The 19777-nt window shown below is 36.8% G+C and overlaps 1 protein-coding gene across 2 annotated transcripts in view; it reads right to left on the reverse strand.

The window, feature by feature from the left end:
* EPB41L4A (erythrocyte membrane protein band 4.1 like 4A) overlaps positions 1 to 19777 on the reverse strand; it is a 265108-nt gene that overhangs the window by 7561 nt on the left and 237770 nt on the right. For both annotated transcript variants that reach the window (XM_023212271.3, XM_031935444.1), the window contains 3 exons: positions 13527 to 13646; positions 710 to 757; positions 76 to 144 (listed from right to left, as the gene is read on the reverse strand). In XM_023212271.3, the coding sequence (XP_023068039.1) occupies positions 76 to 144; positions 710 to 757; positions 13527 to 13646 (237 nt within the window). The remainder of the gene's footprint in view (positions 1 to 75; positions 145 to 709; positions 758 to 13526; positions 13647 to 19777) is intronic.

A 19777-nucleotide genomic window follows, 5' to 3' on the forward strand; every position in this document is an offset into this window, starting at 1 on the left:
ACAACTGAAGAATTAGAATGGATTACTCACAAGCACTAATAAAGCTTTTGTGAGAAGATTTTCAAAGGCACTCACTCTATTTTAGTGTACGGAATCTCTTTTAATTGTTCTTCTGACAATCCGGATGGATCCACAAGTTCCTTTCTGTAAAGGAATAAGCAAGAAAATGATAGTTGTGGTGCTGGTCTAAATGCTAGTATCTTTCACAATCGGCAGCTGAGTTTTCCCTTTCTAATCTTGTCCCAAAACAGTGTTAGTAAAACCAATACAAATTTATAAAAACTAAAAATGTGTTCAAGAAAAAATAGGAGGGGTAAAACCTTTTCTGTAGCTCTTTTGTGTTCTTTCAATTTTTCTACATTCAGACTCCAGCCATTCCCCATTTCCCTATAAAAGATCTGCTTCTCTCCCCTGTGGTGGGTGTCTTTTTTTTTCCTTGGTATTTATTTGTAAACTATTGGCCTGTCTGGGGTCCATTTAGAGGTGAGACTAAATGACCCAAGGTGAGGAGGTGTCAGGGCTGCCTGTAGATAGGCTGCTGATATGGTAAGGCACCACGACCCTGTGCTCCCCGTGCCTGCTACACATGGTGGCAATGGCTTTGGCAGGCATCAGGCTGAGGCTGCCTCTCAGTACCAGCAGTCTTTCTTCCAACTGCATTAAAACTACATGGGTTTTAAAACAATGAGAAAGAACAACTATTACTCACTGAATGTGTTTCCATAACTCTTCTTTTGCTTGGATATCGGGGCTTCTCCTATAAACAGAGAAAACAACATTCATCTCTACAAACATGCTTCATCTCACAACTAACTTTAATAGTTTTCAGACTGTGAAGTTCTTATTTGCCAGCTGAGAACAGACAAGGAAAGACTGGACAGGGACAGCCATTGTGATGGGTAATATAAAGACACCAGCAGCTAAACTGCTGCTACTGCTGCTGAAGGAAAATCATAAAACCTAGTGATAACCAGAGCTTCATTTAATGAAAGACCTCAGAACTGCAGGGCCATATGCCTCCCCCTCCAGTGGTAACTGTACAATGAAGGATGATTCAGGGCATCTGTTTCTGATCTTTCCAGATATTTGTAAGTAATGGTAAAAGAAGAACTCATCCTGATTCTAGAAAGTCCCAACATGATCTGTGATTACCTACAAGAAGCAACCACCACAAGGAAAAAGCAACTGGTGGGATTGGCCCTGATGGCAGACTGTACCAATGACCCATCTTTCATGTTACATCTGGTGTTGCATTTCTGCAACAAAACTTGGGCCAGCAAATGCTAGGACCTATTTGTGGCCTTGACTCATGCTGCCACCCTCTTTACGCCCTTCTCCATCCCCAACTATTGACTCTGCAAATCTTTTCTCCAAGAAGTATGTGAGTAGATATTATACCACTGTCTTTAATTTCCTAGAATGAAAACTTCAGTCAGCATTCAAGTGTTTGTACTCTCTGTAGTATCAACTATTACTCCCACTGTAGCAATGAATACTAGTAATCTATTATCTCTGCAATTGTTGACACAGAATGATTTTTCTTCATAGTGAGAAAACAAGCTTTCATTGGTCGGTCCCTTTAAGAGAACAGAGATCAAGTAATAGGCCAAAAGAAAGAACAAATAACAATTAAAAGCCACCGATCCTATGGAATTTTATGTGATTAATCTGTATTAGCATTTGGGGGGGCTCAATATTGCTTTTAGTGTATGATATCATTAATGCTTTCATTTTTCTCACTTCATAAGGGCATCACTATGGTATTCTGGTAGGGCTTTCTGAACCTACAGAATACACTAAGCTACTTTCCCACCACTGACCAAATGGCTTTTCCTTTGTGCAGGGGAGGAAAAAATGATCTGTCTATAAAGACCTTTTAATCAACTCAGGATGAGACAAAACATGAAAGGAAAAAGGGATGAAATCTTGGTCTCAGACCAAATATGGTATTGTTAAATGTGGATGTTCTTTGTTATAAGAATAAGATTAGGCTGGGCACGGTGGCTCAAGCCTGTAATCCCAGCACTCTGGGAGGCCAATGAGGGTGGATCACTTGAGGTCAGGAGTTAGAGACCAGCCTGGCCAACATGGCAAAACCCCGTCTCTACTAAAAATACAAAAAATTAGCTGGGTGTGGTGGCATGTGTCTGTTAATTCCAGCTGCTTAGGAGGTTGAGGCATGGGACTCTCTTGAACCTGGGAAGTAGAGGTTGCAGTAAGCCGAGATCACACCACTGCACTCCAGCCTGGGCAACAGAACGAGAGCCTGTGCCACAAAAAAAAAAAAAAAAAAAAAAAATTGTATGTTTCTTAAAAATCATAGAAACTGCTTCCTTGGTGTCCTGTATGGACTCTGCCTTTCCTACATTTGGTTGGTCTGATTTGCTAGATAATATGTTAACCCCATTAAATGATACTGTCAGAGAAGATGCTAATATTAAAAAGCACTAAGGTGTTATTCCACTCTGACATAATGATGGTTCCGCTGTGACTATACCCCAGGATCTACTTCTCACAGTCAACCAAGAGTCTGAAGTATTACGTAATATCCAGGTTAGGAAGCTATTCTACTGATCATTATTCCTATTTCAGGAAGGTATGATAGTGGACATATCAGCTGTCTTCTAGTTACAGCAGGGTTTCCCACCCTTGGCCCTACGGACATTTTCCATACTAACTCTGTGTTGTACGAGGCTGCCCTGTGCACTGTAGGATGATCAGTAGCACCTGTGGCCTCTACCCTCTAGACACCAGTAGCACCTCCCCAGTGTGACAGCCAAAAATGTCTGTAGACAATGTCCCCTTAGAAGCAAAACTGCCCCCAGTTGGAAAACCACTGATGAAGGGTATGACCTAGGAATTAAGTGGCTGTGGTTGGGTAGTGGAAGCCAAGTTATTGTAAAGATCCATTATGTGAGTACTGGAATAGTGCTGGAGAGAGTGACAGTAAAGCAGAAACTCAATCTTAAAAGAATGAGGAAAATGACCCAGGATGCAGCTGATGACAACTACCGGAAGTGGTGAGTGGTATCATGTGAGGGCATACAATTCAAAGCTGAATGCTTTTAGGGTGGATATGGGGAGAATGAGAAAAGTTATGAGTGGCCAGGAGGACACACACCCCATGATACCAGGCCTAGGGATGAGAGACAGTGACTATGAATAATACATTAAAAAACTGATAACATGATAACAGTGGATATGTCTGAATGCTGGTATTGCAGGTAATTTTATTTTCTTATTTATACTTTTCTATATTTTCTGATCTTTTTAAGCCAGGAGAATTTCTTACCTTAGTTATCAGGAAAAAAATAAGAGTGTTTTCATGTTTTTTTTTTTTTAAATACTGTGATTGTAATTCCACAGGAAATGCTTTTCATTCCCATCTCAGAAGAATTAGAGAAATGTTATCTTTGTTTTTTTCTTTTTGTTTTGTTTTGTTTTGAGACAGTCTCACTCTGTCACCCAGGCTGGAGTGCAAGTGGCCCCATCTCGGCTCACTGCAAGCTCTGCCTCCCGGGTTCAAGCCATTCTCCGGCCTCAGCCTCCCGAGTAGCTGGGACTACAGGCATGCACCACTACGCCCAGCTAATTTTCAGTAGAGACGGAGTTTCACCATGTTGGCCACGATGGTCTCAAACTCTTGACCTCGTGATCCGCCCACCTCAGCCTCCCAAAGTGCTGGGATTGCAGGCGTGGCCACTGCACCTGGCCTGAGAAATGTTATCTTAAGCTGAATGAGATCATCAGTCCTTCTAACCATAAACATTGATCCTAAAAGATTAAGGAGTTTAGTCTTTATCTTTACGTTCTATAGCACCATAAAAGTCATATTTTTAAATAAACTAAGTTCTGACATAGCCAGTAGTTTCAAACAGTTTTAAGGCGAGGAAAAGTTCCAAAGCTTAAAAAATGCTAATTTTCTGATTGCTAGACCACCTGTGATTTCACAAATGTCAACACAAGCTGCTTGTTAATGAGGAATGTATTATTTTTATGCTTACATCTGCACACATTTAATCAATAATTTAGGATGAATTCATGATCTGCAGCTTGGTGTTATCTTGTGGATTTAGAAAGCTGTGGAATTTCAGCAGTCATTTTTCTTAATGTGAGGCACTTAACTATGCCAATGTTTTACTTAAACTCTCCAAATAAATTCCTAAGGAAAGGAAATAGAACCCTAAGTTGTCCAAAGGTACAGCCTATATAGAAAATAATCATGCAGCCCAGTATTAGTCCAGTATTTTTCAAAAGCATCCCTCCTCCACATACGAATATTTCCACTTTAATCAGAGAAATTAGTTGGATGACACATCATTCACAAATCACTTCCCTTATTCCAAAACCCTAAAACAAACATATCATAAATCTACAAAGGATTTAAACTCCATCACTGCATATAATCATTTTATATAGTCCCCAAACTATTCAACTATATTATCTAGAAGTATACTACGGGCAATACATTATCCAATAATATATTTACTATATTTTGTATATTATACTAAAATATATGGCAGTATTTTACTTTTTTTTTTTTTTTTTTTTTTTTTTTTTTGTCCTTCTTTATACTGATCACTCCTCTGAAAGGAAATTTAGAGTTGAAAATATGTACATTTATAAAACATCTTTATTTAAGGAATTCAAAGTTCCTACCAAATATCCCAGTCATTCTTTGTCACATTCCTGACTGGTCAAAATAAATCTAATTAGATGTCTTACTCTTCTCCCTCCCCCTCCAAATCAAAGAAGCCTTAGGAAGCCACTGAGATGAACAACTTAGCTGCTGAAGATCGCTCAGGAGGCACTTCGGGTGGGGGGTGGGGGTTCATGTTATATCTTCACTTAACGCACCAGACTTAGATGTTTTGTGTGTAATTGAGAACATCGCCCTGACAGCTTCATCTTCCACAGTATCAGTACTTTTCAATAAAATAGTAAGATATTATCACCACCAGAGGGAGCACGAGCCTTCTCTTGCACCCAGGTTTGACCTTACCAAAACTATTGTTTATACTTTAATGTCTCTTCCAAATATCCTGCTGAGTAAAGGTTCACTCATGTAGAAAAGCAGGTTCAACAAAGCTTTTTTCCTAGTGATAAACATCAACTGCAGCTGAAAAATGTACTAAATAGAACTGTACTTCCCAATATTTTACCAGAGAAGATCTACTCATATTTCAGCTTAACGCTTTTTAGTAGAAAACAGTTTTGTATTTTATACTACTCTGTGTCTCTGGTATTTAATAATGAATTGATTTTCTAGCTATTTATTGGGGATAAATCACAAAAATGAATAATGATGTATCATGACATTCTGACCCTTAATGGATACATAATTTACATATACTGCAGTACGAATTTAAGAATATGGGAGTAATGGAGAGATCAGTGGTTTACTGTACATCTGAAATGCCAAATATACATATATATTTTTATACAGTACATATATTTTAAAATATTTTCTATATTATGTATATATATCTGAAGGATAATTTTGATTGATTTCCTTGAATACTGCCCTAGCCATGTTTCCACTTTTTCTAAGGGATGCGGTCTCACTATGTCGCCCAGGCTGGTCTTGAACTCCTGGGCCTCAAGTAATCATCCCTCCTCAGCCTTCCAAGTAGCTGGGACTACACATACAAGCCACCATGCCAAGCTCATGTTTCCACTTTAAAGAAAGCTGTAGTGGTTCCTAAATCCTCACACAACCAAATTCTAGTCTCTAAGGACTTTATGTGAGTTGCCTTACTCTACTCTCTTCATTTCTCACCACCTCCTCATCTCAAGGAGAAACACAAATACCTTGCAGTGTTTCTAGAGAAGAACTAAGACCTGGGGGAACTTACTAATAAAGGCTGTAACACAGGCACAACCTCACTTAATGCTCAGCAAAATCCTAAGAGCATGGTACCATGAGTGTTGTAGAAATGGAAACTCGTGGGGATCAGGTAATAAGCTGAAGATCCAGAATGCAAATGACAGCACCCAGCAGGTGTTTTATTAATTGTCAATACATCTCAGGCTTTCAACAGTCATAGCTCAAATAAAGGACAGAGCCCAGTTTGTGCTATGTGAAGTAACCCATCATCCTTAAGAGTTATAACACTTTTATTCAGTTGCCCATTTAACATTTCTATTTAATTGTCTACTTGGCATCTCAAACTTAACAAACAGAAATCTTGATTCTCTCCCCCAAAAACAATCCTGGCCCATCCCTTCCCATCTCAGTAAAACAGCTACCCACTCAGTGGATCAGTTCAGAAACTCAACATCATCCATAATACCGCTCATACTACAAATCTGTCAGCTTTACTTCCAAAATGTACATTCATCTACTTCTCTTCATTTCACCACCACCATCTTTTCTGAGCTAAAGCCATTTTACCTTGACCACTGTAAGTTTTCTAATTGCTTTCCTGCTTCCTTTCTTCCTCTTTCTCAATCTGCCTTTTACCCACTAGAGCAACTTTTTTTTTTTTTTTTTTGAGATGGTGTTTCACTCCTGTTGCCCAGGCTGAAGTGCAATGGCACGATCTCGGCTTACTGCAACCTCGCCTCCCAGGTTCAAGCAATTCTCCTGACCCAGCCTCCCAAGTAGCTGGGATTACAGGCATCCGCCACCACACCTGGCTAATTTTTGTATTTTTAGTAGAGACAAGGTTTTACCACATTGACCAGGCTTGTCTTGAACTCCTGAACTCAGGTGATCTGCCTGCCTTGGCCTCCCAAAGTGCTGGGATTACAGGCATGAGTCACCATGCCCGACCAGCAACTTCTAAATGAACTACTATCCACATAAATACATGTGTGTGTGTGTGTGTGTATTTTCTAATTTAACTGCACTTTAGCCATATCAGATGCGAAATCTGACATAGGTCCTACTGGACTAAAATCAAGGTGTTGGCATGGCTGCATTCCTTTCTGGAGACTCAAGGGAAAATTCATTTTCTTGTGTTTTCCAACTTCTAGAGCTAACCACATTTATTCGTTCAGGCCTTTTCCTCTATTTTCAAAGCCAGCAACAGCAGGTTGAGTCTGTTTCAAACTGAAACACTTCCTCTTCTGTCACCTCTTCTTCCACTTTTAAGAAACTTATGATTACTTTGGGCCTACTTGGATAATCCAGGATAATATCCGTGGGTGAGGGTCAACTGATTAACAACAGCCTTAATTCCACATACAATCTTAACTCCTCTCTGCCATTTAGGGTCATATATTCACACATTATGGAGATTAAGCCATGGATATATTTCAGGGGTCATTATTCTTCCTACCACAGTAACTATAAGGTTTTTCCTCCTCTTAATTTCTTTATATAAAAATACACTGTTTAAGCAAAGATACATTAACATTTAAATATGAGGCTTCTAACAGGCAAAAATAAAATATATTAAATATATGTCATATATTAAATATATGACAATAGCACAAAGGACAAGTGGAGCTATATTTTTCCAATGTTTCTAAATTTTAAATAAAATGTTACAATATTAATCTTAGGGTATGATAAGGAACCATACTGATAAGAATCATACTTACAGAGAGAAAGCAATAAGTAAAAAAATAATAAAAGTATAGGTAAGACATCAGAGAAAATAGAATGGAGTATCAAAAAATATTCAATTCACACAAAATAAAGTAGGAAAGGAGCAACAAACCAACAAAAAACAGGCATAATAAACCAGAAAAAAGAACAAGCTGGCAGACTTAAATCCCAAAATACAAATAATTATGTTAACTGCCAGCAGGCTAAACATTCAACTTAAAAGGCAGGGATTGTGAGACTAGAATTAAAAAAAAAAAAAAAAAAAAAAAACTGTCCACTGTTTACAAGAGGTGGACTTTAAATATAAAGACATAATTAGGCTTAAAGTAAAAGGATTAAAAGGATATACCATGCAAACAGTAAACATGAAGAAGGTATGGTAGAATTTATGCATGTGCATGTGTAGTGGACACAGAGAAAGGAGTATTACCAGAATAAAGGGTCATCAGTTCACCAGGAAGGAAAAAAACCTACATGTGCATACTCCTAACACCAGAACTCCAAAATAAGTTGAAGCAAAAACTGACAGAATTAAAGGAAAAAACAGACAAACTCACAATCACTGTTGTATATTTTAATATCCTTCTCTCAATGACTACTTGAAAAGTAGGTAAAGAAATTTAAAAAAGACACAATCTGAACACTATCAGCTAACTGCATCTATTCAACACCCAGTAACTGAGACTCCTCATTCTTCTTGAGTCCGCAGATTATTCATCATTGAAGACCATATGCTAGGCCTTAAAACAAGCCTCAATAAATTTCAAGGGATTAAAACCGTTCGGAATTTTTTTAACCATAATGGAATTAAATTATAATAATAATAATATTTGTAGAAAATCCGGAAATATTTGGAAATTAAACACACAACTAAAAATGCCATCATCAAAAAAATGAGAAGATAAATTAAAAATTATTTTGAACTGCATAATAAAAACAATGTCAAAAACATGTGAGATACAGTTAAAGCATGACTGAAAGGGAAATTTATAAATTTTTGCTTATATTGCAAAAGTAGAAAGGTTTAAGATAAATGTTATCCTAAGAAGAGGAAAAAAAAGGAGCAGGTAAAAGACAAAATAAAAAGAATAAAAAGTAAAGTCAATGAAACAGACAACAGATAGCAAAGAAAAAGCAACATCTAAAACTGGTTCTCTGAAAAAAATAAGTAAAAAAAAAAAAAAAAATGAGGAGAAAACACAAATCACCAACATCAGGAATCAAAGTGGTGATATCGCAACAGATTTCACAGATGTTAAAAGCACATGAAGAATTATAAACAAATTTTTGCTGAAAGATTTGACAACTTAGATAAAAATGAAATTATTTTAAAAGCATAAATTATCAAAACCTACACATAAGTATAAAATATGAATATCTCAATATCTGCCAAAGAAATTGAATTTGTAATTTAAAACCTTCTGCAAAGAAAATTCCAGGCAAAGACTGTTTCACTGGTGAATTATATATTTAAGGAAGAAAAAAATGCTTTTATATTAACTCATTCAGAAAATAGAAGAAGGAGGAATAGTTCTCAAATTATTTTAAATGACCAATATAGTCTTTTTACCAAAAACCTGACATTACAGGAAAATTACAGATCAATTTTTCACAAAAACAAAGAAAAAAATCTTAACAAGGTAATGCCAAGCAGAATCCAGCTACATACTAAAAGGAAAATACATCATGACCACAAGGGGCTCATGCTGGGAATGCAAGGATGTATCATTCAAAATTGAATCCATTTAATTCCTCCGCGAACACAATAAACCCATAAAACAATTATCTCAACCGATGCAGAAAAAGTTTGTAATCAAACTCAAGACCCATTCATGATCAAAACTCTTCACTAACTCTTAGCAAACTAGAAATAGAAGGGATATTTCTCAGTTGTGCAGCTAGCATCATATATAATGTGACAAACTGAATGCTCTCCCTTTATGAAAAAGAGCAGTCAAGGATGTCTGCTTCCTTATCACTTGTATTCAACATTGTAACTCAACACTGTACTACATGATCTAGCCAGTATAATAAGGGAAGGAACAGAAATAAAAGACAGAAAGACTAGAACTCAAAGAAAACTGTTCACAAATATGATTGTAACTGTAGACAATCCTAAGAAACTGCCCCCCACCCCCGCAAAAGCTTCTAGAGCTAATAAGTGAATTTAACAACGCTTATGGGGTGGCAAGATGTAGCATCAGTATTTTTAAAAGTCATTTGTTCTATATACTAAGAAACAACTGAAAAATACATTTTCTGAAATGTAACAAAATAAATTATTCTATACTGAAAACTACAAAACATTGCTGAAAGAAGATAAAAACAAATGGATGAATAAGATCTTTGTTTTCTCAAAATTGATCTATACATTCAACATAATCATAGTCAAAAGTCTTTGGGGGAAGGCAGTAAAAACTGACAAGTTGATTCAAAAATTTAGACAGAAATGCAAAAGTCCTAATCAAACAGTTAAAACAATCTTGAAAAGAAAGGGGAGAGGGAAAGCAAAAGTTGGAGAATTTACACTGCCTTATTCAAGTCTTACCATAAAGCTACAGTAACTGAGACAACATGATGGCTTAGGGATAGACAAATAGATCAATGAAACGAAATTGGCCCACATGTGAGCAGTCAATTCTTTTTCAACAAAGGCCACAAGGCATTTTAATGAAAAGTCTTTTCAAAAATGGTGGTGGAACTGGATAGACTACAGGAAAACAAACTTCTCAATCTCTACTCATCCATACACAACAACTAATTCTAAATGGAACACAGACCTAAGTATAAAAGCAAAATCTATAAAGCTGCTAGAAAAAGATGTAAGACTATCTTTGTGACCACGGGGTAGGCAAATACTCCTTAAGATTTAAAAAAAAAAAAAAAAAAAAAAGGCCTTAACTAGAAATGAAAAAAATCTAATATATTGGTCTTCCCCAAAATTAAAAAGTCTGCTCATGAAAAAGCAATGTTAAGAACATGAAAATGCAAACCACAGCCTGGGAGAAAGTATTCACTCATAATATGCATATCTGAAATAGAACTTTTATCCAGAATACATAAATAACCTACAGATGAATAATAAAAAGGACAAACCCAATTAAATTGGACAAAAAATTTGAACACTTCAAAAATGAAGATATATGAATAACCAATAAGCACACAAAAATGTGGTTAACATCATTAGCCATGAAAGAAATGCTCATTAAAACCATGATGGAATGTCTACTTCAAGCCTAGTAGAATGACGAAAATTAACACAGCAACAAACTCAAATACCAGCAAGAACTGGGGCAGAACAAGACCCTCTCATATCTTGTTAGTGGGGTATAAAATGATCCAACCTCTCTGGAAATCATTTTGGTAGTTCCTTATAAAATTAAACCTGCAAATACTCTGTAATCCAGCAATTCTACTCCTAGGTATTTGCCCAAGGCAAAAGAAAACAGATTCCACACACATACTTGTACAGAATGTCTATAACACAATGGCAAAAACTGGAAACAATTCAAATGTCCATCAAGAAGATAATGGATAAAAATACTGTGGTATATTTCTACAAAAAATTTAAATAACAACTGATACCATGGATGAAGCTCAAAAACATGTTGAGTGAAAGAAGCAAGGTTTTAAAGGAGTATGTATTGTGTTATTACATTTATATGAAGTTCAACAAGAGAGAAAAACTAATCATAGAAATCAGAACAGAGGGCCAGGTGCAGTGGTGCACGCCTGTAATCTCAGTATTTTGGGAGGCTGAGCCCAGTAGATCACTGGAGGTCAGGAGTTTGAGACCATCCTGGCTAACATGCTGGCCATCTCTACTAAAAATAGAAAAATAGAAAAAATAGAAAAATTAGTTGGGTGGTATGGCAGGTGCCTGTAATCCCAGCTACTTGGGAGGCTAAGGCAGGAGAATGGCTTGAACCTAGGAAGCAGAGGTTGCAGTGAGCCAAGATTGTGCCACTGTACTCCAGCCTGGGTGACAGAGAAAAAAGGAAAAAGAGAAAGAAATCTGATTTCTTCAGTGGTTGGCTGTGATTCTGATTTCAACAGTGGTTGGTTGTGAGGGTGGGCACTGACTAGAAGGAGCATGAAGGAACTTTCTGGATTATGGAAATATTCTATATCTTGACTGGCAGGATGGATAGATTATGGATACATTTGTCAAAATTCATTAAACTGTACACATGAGAGGATTTGACTGTATGTAAATTTCACCTCAAATTGCCTCAATTTTAAAGGCTGTTAAATGAACCTCAGACCACTCAACTAAAAAATGATTAAATTCCCAGGCCCACTACAAATATTTGCTCTATAATATAACTGAATTATAGTAATAACAACTTTATTCTATTTCCCAATTTTTATATACAAATGAATGGTTCCATTTATTTACTATATCTCTAGGAATGTTTTTTAGCTTCTTCAAAACTTATATATAGGATTTTTTCTAATTTTATTTTACTTTCTCCTTTTTAAATAAATTAAATGTACTACTACATTTAATTGAACTCATAATGCTTTAGAAATAGTTATAAAAACTGAATGCTGTTTTAAGATTTAATATCAAGTTGCCAAACCTTGTGTATAACAAATCCTTCAAAGAAAACGATTCCACATGGAAAGGTAAAAATGTGGTGGCAAAAGATTTACCCATGACTGTGCCGGATCTAATCTTGGGTTCTGTGCCTTTTGAGTAAACTTCTTCAATGAGGTCTGATTCTTTCATATCTAAACTTCCTTTTTTTTTAATGGAGTTGGGGGAAGGTGCTATCACAGCAAAGGAAATTTTCATTAACTTCTGCTTTGAATTGACTACTAATTTAATTAGGTTGCTAAAAAAACATTACAGAGTAATTAATACATCTGTAAGGGTGTACATGGTTTAGTGACTATTTGCAGGTGTTCTATTACAAAAGAAAGTCATCACTCAACAATGATGCACTACTGATAAAACACATACACACATACACGGGGTTAATTTCTAATTGAAAGGTAAACATCTAAGACTGACAAGTGTCCTTAGTGTCCTACAGCACAAAAGGTCCTGGTGTGAACCCCCTGTACACTCCGGAGTTCTTTCCTAATCTCTTTTAACCTGATGTGGCATTCACAGCTGTCCTCTTGTCACCCTCCTGCCTGGCTCCCTCAGAGCTCCCTACCGACCTACGCAGTCTCCACCTCCACTACCCAACATCCTTTCATTTCCTTATCATACGCAACTGGACTTAATTCCTCCCCCTGTGAGTAATCAACACCAGACATCTAACCACCCACCATCACAAAAGGATCTGTACTTAGTCTTGGCTCACTTTAAAAAGGTGAGCCATGGTTTGGCAAATGGAGTGGGAGTAAGGCGTCTAAATCTTGATAATGCACAGATTTAAAACACACGCGCACAGAAACTTTACCAGCTCAAAGACAATTAATTTGGGGGACTGGCAATCACACCATTAGGGTGTAATTGTGCTCACACAAGGCGTTGCCTAGCAACAGGAGGAGCATGCAAATTCCAACAATGAGGTGTAATGAATCACTCACTGACTACTGTTCACAAATGGTATTTTGATGGGAAGATATCTACATCTGGTTCAGTCTGGAACAAGACTTCAGAGAATTGTGCAGACTCAAACTGAGAGAAGCAGCAGGTATTTCACCAGCAGCCTGGCTCTACAACAAAGGAGACTATTCCTATCTATTCAGGTAAATGTATATTTTGGTTAAGAAACAACACAAAACAAAAATATGGCTTTGAGGGCCTTGTTTGCATGACATTTTGTTTTGACTGTGCTTCAACTTCTACGGCTTCAAACATGGCTAATAAATGTCACAAATATTGGAAGGTAAATATGACAAACAAACAATGAAATAATCCTAGTTGAACTAAAACACTTTAGAAGACCTGAATATCCACATGCTACTTCAAATTCAGTGTTTTCGAATCAAGGTATAAAAAGAGTCCACATACGAACGAGATCTGTGTCTGGATCGCCTGTTGTTGGGGTCGGCTTGGTTTTTTTCCTTTTGTCTCCTTAATACAGCTTCCCACTGAGGTGCTGAATCAATCATATCATTCTCCTGCCGTATTCTGAAAGGAAAGCCATGCATCTGAAGTTAACATCTACCTGGATGGCGCATTTTAGCTTCATCCTAAACTTGCTTTTAAATGTTACTTAAGCAGCAGAAATTTTATTACGATCATTTATAGCTAAAGATGTATATTAACTGAATTAATACATCTATATGTAGGTAAGTACATATAAACACACAGAAGTATACAATACTCATTATATATGTAAATACATGTTATTTGCAGACTTCTGATTCTAATTTTCTAGCAAAATGACATGTATCAAAAATTCATTTTAAACATTTCTAAGTTTTGACTAAAGAAACTTTGGTGTCTGCTATAGAGCCAATCTTAACTGATGAAACAAAACCATTATTTTAAATGTGCTTGTCAAAAGATTAATAAATGGTTTTGCTTTGAAATACTCTTAAAAAGTCATACTAATTGTCAAGGTTTTCATCAAAAATAGGTGCCAAATATAATTCCCATTTTTTAAGATAGAAATCTAGACGTACAAAAAGTTAAATATGGTGGCATAATGTATTAGCTGAATAAGACATACCATTCTCATCATGGCTGCTCACACATTTAAGAGGGAATGACAGTTGGATGCTGGATGTGGCCAGGGAAGGAATGAAAATGAGGAAAAGAGAAACGTGGGAAAGACTTGGAAGCACAGGTGCTTGACATGTAAGATCACAGGATAGTGTTACCAAATCCTCTCATTTGTTAAAAACAAGATAATCCCCAAATCTGAATTTTTAAAGTGAACTCTTCTAATTTTTAAGTCTTGCAACCAATTCTAAAGCATGATATAGACTTAACAAAACCCATGGACCACGCTCAACCTGCACAAATTTTGGACTTCCGATGTATCAAGTCTTTCAAATAAGGTGCACTATTGGGGAAAGAGGAGGAGTACTTAATTTACATGAAATACTGTCTCAAATGCAAAACAATGATGCTGTGAAGCCTTTTTTTTGGGGGGGGGGCAAACTGAACACCTGTTATTTGAATATTTAACTTCTAATTTATGTAAGCTCTTCAGAAAGCTGCTCCAGAGTGTTCATCTCCCAGGGTATAGAGAGCAGCATGGAACTGCCAGGTACTCACCCAGTACAGCCACTGCATGAGCATAACTGCTTCGAGACAAAAGTAAAAAGAACAGGCAGGCTTGGAGGCATTTCTTTCTCTGAACAGATGTCTTTTGGTTCCTCTGTTATAGCACTTAGTATAGACTGTGGGCTGGATATCTGGATTTGCTTACAGGTGCGAATCAGTGGATGGGTGACAAATATTCATTTCACATATAACTTAGACATAATGTAAAGAAAATTCAAGTTGAAAAGAACAGCACTTTGTGAGGAAGAAACTGTTTAAATCTCTCTAGATTAAAGGAGAATTGTGCTAAGTAAAAAATTATCTGTAACATACTCCAAGCCTTTGAAGTGTATGTATTTCCTCACTAAAGTTTTCATTTTTAATAGACTATTATTTGAAGATTAACAGGATACCATCATGGTATTTTTCATAGATGTAAGAGCATAATTCTTTCTCTCATTGCATATACAGAGTAAATTTAAATTGAACATATACTGCTATGGACCTTAATATTAGAAATAACTGAAGAAAACTATGAGATCCTAGTTTTCTATGACTATGACTATAGTTTTCTATGACTATGAGGTCATAATTATTAATCATTCTTTGAAACAAATCTCCCATTTGAAAATGGCACGTTGGTACCCGTGTGTGCTGTAAACACACAGACACACATTTTTGTAGCCAGAACCTACACCTACAAGCCATTCTGTGTTCATGTGACAGTCAGAAACCCACCAGGCTTGCAGGTAGGGGAACAGTCCTGGACACCCCTAGGACCGAGGGGTCAGGGTTAGGAAGAGACAATCACAGGGAAGGTGCCGCACTGGCAAGGTGGCATCTCCCTTCCTACAGGAACCCACACGGATTGCTGGGCCCAGGATTGGACACAAAACTCAGGTCTCCTAACTCCTAACCCTGGAGTCTTTTAGGATGCAGCTTTCATTCTGAATGAAATCACTGTGCAGTTGATGGGCAGAACTAAATTTTACAATGTGAAATGTTTGTATCAGGAAGTTAGGGCGTCTAAATATTTTTGAGAGGTCAAACCTACTAACAAAGCTGAGGCCTAACTTGGGCAAACACATACTTTTCCTAGAGTAATAGACGCTGAAAAGGAAGCACAGTTACTGTATGTTCATTCTCATCTATGTGGAATTCAGCTGGCTACCCTCATACTCAGACTTCACTCTGACGATAAAAAATTAAAACTCCTGAGACATAAGCATGCGTATTTCCTGTATTCTGCTATAACAGTAAGAAGGACCAAATCAGAAAGAATTCAAGATAATACATGTACCTTTACCTTTTTTTCTAACTGAAAAGTCTAAAGTGAAGGCAGTGAAACCCTGTCAGTTAATATCCTTGCAATTCATGTTTCAAAGACAGATGCCCTCTACTGGCGATGCTGTTTCATAAATATTCTAACAAGACACATTAAAAATGTAAGTCTTTGGAAAGTCACAACAGAAGCACATTTTCCTGAGTAATGGGTAGTGTGGCCACCCTGTCCTGTAATGAAGTTTGAAATTACATCCTTACAAAAGACCTCTGGTTAATGGTGCCTCATTACAAGAATGAAAGTGTCATTTCTTCCACTGCTGAACTGCTCTAAAAAACACAGGTGCTACTCGGAAAGAAAAAAATCTTAGCCCTAGAAGCAAGAATATTGTAGCACTCTGTATTTAAGACACAGGAGATCACTATTTTGTTTATGCATGAGTGAATAAAGAAGTCTTTAAAGGAAAATGACATGTTTCCTGTGATGATTCTGACTTTTTAAGTCTCATTTATCCTCAGGTGTGGGAGAATCCAAATAGTTTTTGCTTCTTTCTTGCTGTATTTTAATCTTGATGTATAGATTTACATCACGAAGAATAAAATACCGCAAACATTGTTTTGACATAGTACCTTTTAAAAAGTCATAATGTGCTCTTACATCATAGTCATCAAAATCTCAAAGGGGAAAAAGAGTCCATTGTCATTTATGTCGTGGATGTATTAATTTTCAAATGTTGTATCTAAAGGTGAACCTCAATAAACTGACATTTATTTCCAGTATCAATTGATCCAATAAGTCTACATTTATCCTATTTTGTCCATTTCTCCGCCTGTAACTACGGAGGGTCAACAACTGTGGTAGGAAGTATATCATAACCAGGTTTTTGTTTTTCAGTTAATATACAAGGGAGAGGGTTGCTTTAGAATACAGCAAATTCTAACCATGTTTCAGAACAGAATTCTAATGTATTTCTTCCATCTCTTACCAAACTTCAACAATCTTCTTTTCCAGACTATCCATACAATTTAGATTTTAACTGCATTTTGACATTTAATTAAAGTCTGCAAAGGTTTTGAAGATGAAATGCCATATAATCATTTGAGAACAATGAAGAAAATGACTATTCCTAGCCTCCTCTTTCCTGTCTTACCAATCACAGTCCTGACTCTCTTGCAAAATTCTTCACATTACCAAATGAATTCTTACACAAATCCCCAAGTTTTATTGTGTCCTATCCCTTTAGCAGTTTTGTTCCTAACAGAACCTTCCTTTATATAAGTTCTTAATTCACTTCTAATTCACTGAGATAAACACCATGCTTAATGCTGAATCTAAGAAGTCTTTCAGAGCAAATGTAAAATGAAGCTTCAAGATGATACAAGCCATAAACCTTGCTCCTGAGTTTTCTCCATTCCCAGCTCTGCCGTTATCTGACTCAGAGACCTTGGGCGAATTGCTTATCTTTTTTGGTCAAATCTCAGGCTGTTCATATATAAAATTAACGGCAAAGATCCTTTCCAACTTTAAAACTTGATGTTTCTCTATTTGTATTTTATTTCCAAACCAGACAGACACACTGAAAGAAACTTATACTCTTCAACTATAACATAACATTCCAAACAATTGCTTCATGTGGCCACCTCCATTGCCAAAATTAAATCTGCAGGTCCCAACTGATTGTGAACTTGTGTTTCTCATCAACTGTACTCATTTTTTTTTTTTTTGGATCACCTGCTATAAAGCAATCTTCTTTTTTTTTTTCCTAGTTTTTCTTCCCTAGGGAAATTTATGTTGGTTCCAGGCATGTGTCGACACACTCCCTTAAGACCAGCAAGCAAAAAGTTCATTTGCTTTTCCCACTGTCTCTACCATCAATAAATTATTCTTACTTGCTTTTAAACGTACTTCTGTCTCTTCCACTTATTCCTTATGCTCCCACTACTACAATGGGCTACTTTTGGCACAACTTCCCTTTCAAACTCTCCTGTTTTCATGAATTTTTAACCTATTTTGCCCTCAGTAATGTAACAGCATTCCTCAGTTGCTGTGGCTTTGTCCTTCCACAGTCATCTCTGTCAACCTTGATTATACTCTGGAAGCCCTAAATCATCTATATCAAATGTCTAAATCTTGACAGATCCTATTAAAGTAGAAATCAGAAACCCTTGCATCTGCAGTATGGTGAACACTGTCTGTTTCCACTAGCTTTGTATGAACTCTTCTCTCCATACCCAAAATTTTTACCTTGTTTGCAGCCCCTAAATCAGGGGCAGGACAGTAGGCAGTGCCTGGCAAGGAAGCAATTACCTATTTTCAAGCAACATGGAAGAAATGCTTATCAGTTTAAGTTTGCTAACATCCCAAATGTATTTTTTCCCTGGGGTACAGGGACAATAAAGTTCTTCTTTACCACTCCCAAAACAAAATCGTACCAAAATTGTGATCTTCTAGATTTGCCCTCCTAGTCAGATATATTGTCCCTCTTACAGTGCCAAATTTCTGACACAGAAATGTGCTTCTTCATTTTAGAAAAACAATATAAAAGACCTTATGGAACATAATTAAAACATTTAAATCTGTCTTAATCTACTATTTAGATACTATAGACATCTGGTAGACCCTAAAAGACATCTAAAAGACCCTAATGTTGTTAGGGAGAAACTAACAACATTCATGCCAGAACAAATTCATGTTAGAAAACATTGACTTATTTTTTGTTCAATGGAGCTGGTCCCCATTTTACAGATACTGCAGGAACTTCAGATAATACTGCGCAGTGCCAGATGTTATCAATTTAACAGAATTTGCCTGTTCAGGGTACTTTCTGCTTTTCAAAGCACATCTATTATCTCCTGGATCTTCACAAACCTCTAGTGAGGTAGGCAGGTCAGGTATTATTCCACTTTGCATGTGAGAAATGAAGACTCACAGGGTAAAGTAACCAGCTCACAGCCACAAAACTCTTCAAAGTCGGTTCAATTTCATAGCACAGGCTCCCAGATTTGTATGTACATATGTATATACACATACAACCTGACATACATGACTCATGTTTATGATGCAAACATCCTAGAATAAAATTAGGGAAGTGTTCAAATAGTCCCCTGTTGTCAATTTCCTCTAGTTCTACTATTACCCTAAGCTTCTCTCATTTCTCTTACTGTTTTAATCCTTGGTAGGCTCCCGAGTTACTTCTACTTTCATGCTGATAGAAAAAAAAGAAAAAAAAAATGCACCAGACTACATATCACCCACTCCTCCACACCTCCCACTTCAAAATTCTAAGAGCCTAGCAACACATCAAAGTTAAGAATGACTGAGTAATTCAAAGATTCTCCTCAGTGAAGGCTCAAAGCACTGCTGATTTTCATCAAGAGCACAAAGGATATTTTGTAGAACCTTTTCCTTGAACGTCAAGGGTATTTTATTAAGCTCAAGACATATCCAGGTAAAGCTAGTTCATGAAAGGTTTCACTCTCCTAAGTCTACCTGCGAGGTCCTCCTTCATCCTACACCCTGGGCAAGTCCAGCACGTGGCCATGGTCTCAAACCTACAGCAATAAGCGAGCTGCTGGCCCTTCTGATCTCAGGGACGAGATTCAAAATTCTAACTAATACAATCTAATACTCACATAGATTAACTTTATAGTGCCTTGTACTAAGTAGGCTCCCAACTTCAAGAATTCAATAGAACCAACTACTTCACAAATCAATACAGCAAAGTAATCTCTAAAGAAAGTTTAGGCATTTTAGTTTTTAATCCTAC

Source organism: Piliocolobus tephrosceles, chromosome 4, assembly GCF_002776525.5.
Source record: "Piliocolobus tephrosceles isolate RC106 chromosome 4, ASM277652v3, whole genome shotgun sequence".
NCBI classification, from domain to species: Eukaryota; Metazoa; Chordata; class Mammalia; order Primates; family Cercopithecidae; genus Piliocolobus; species Piliocolobus tephrosceles.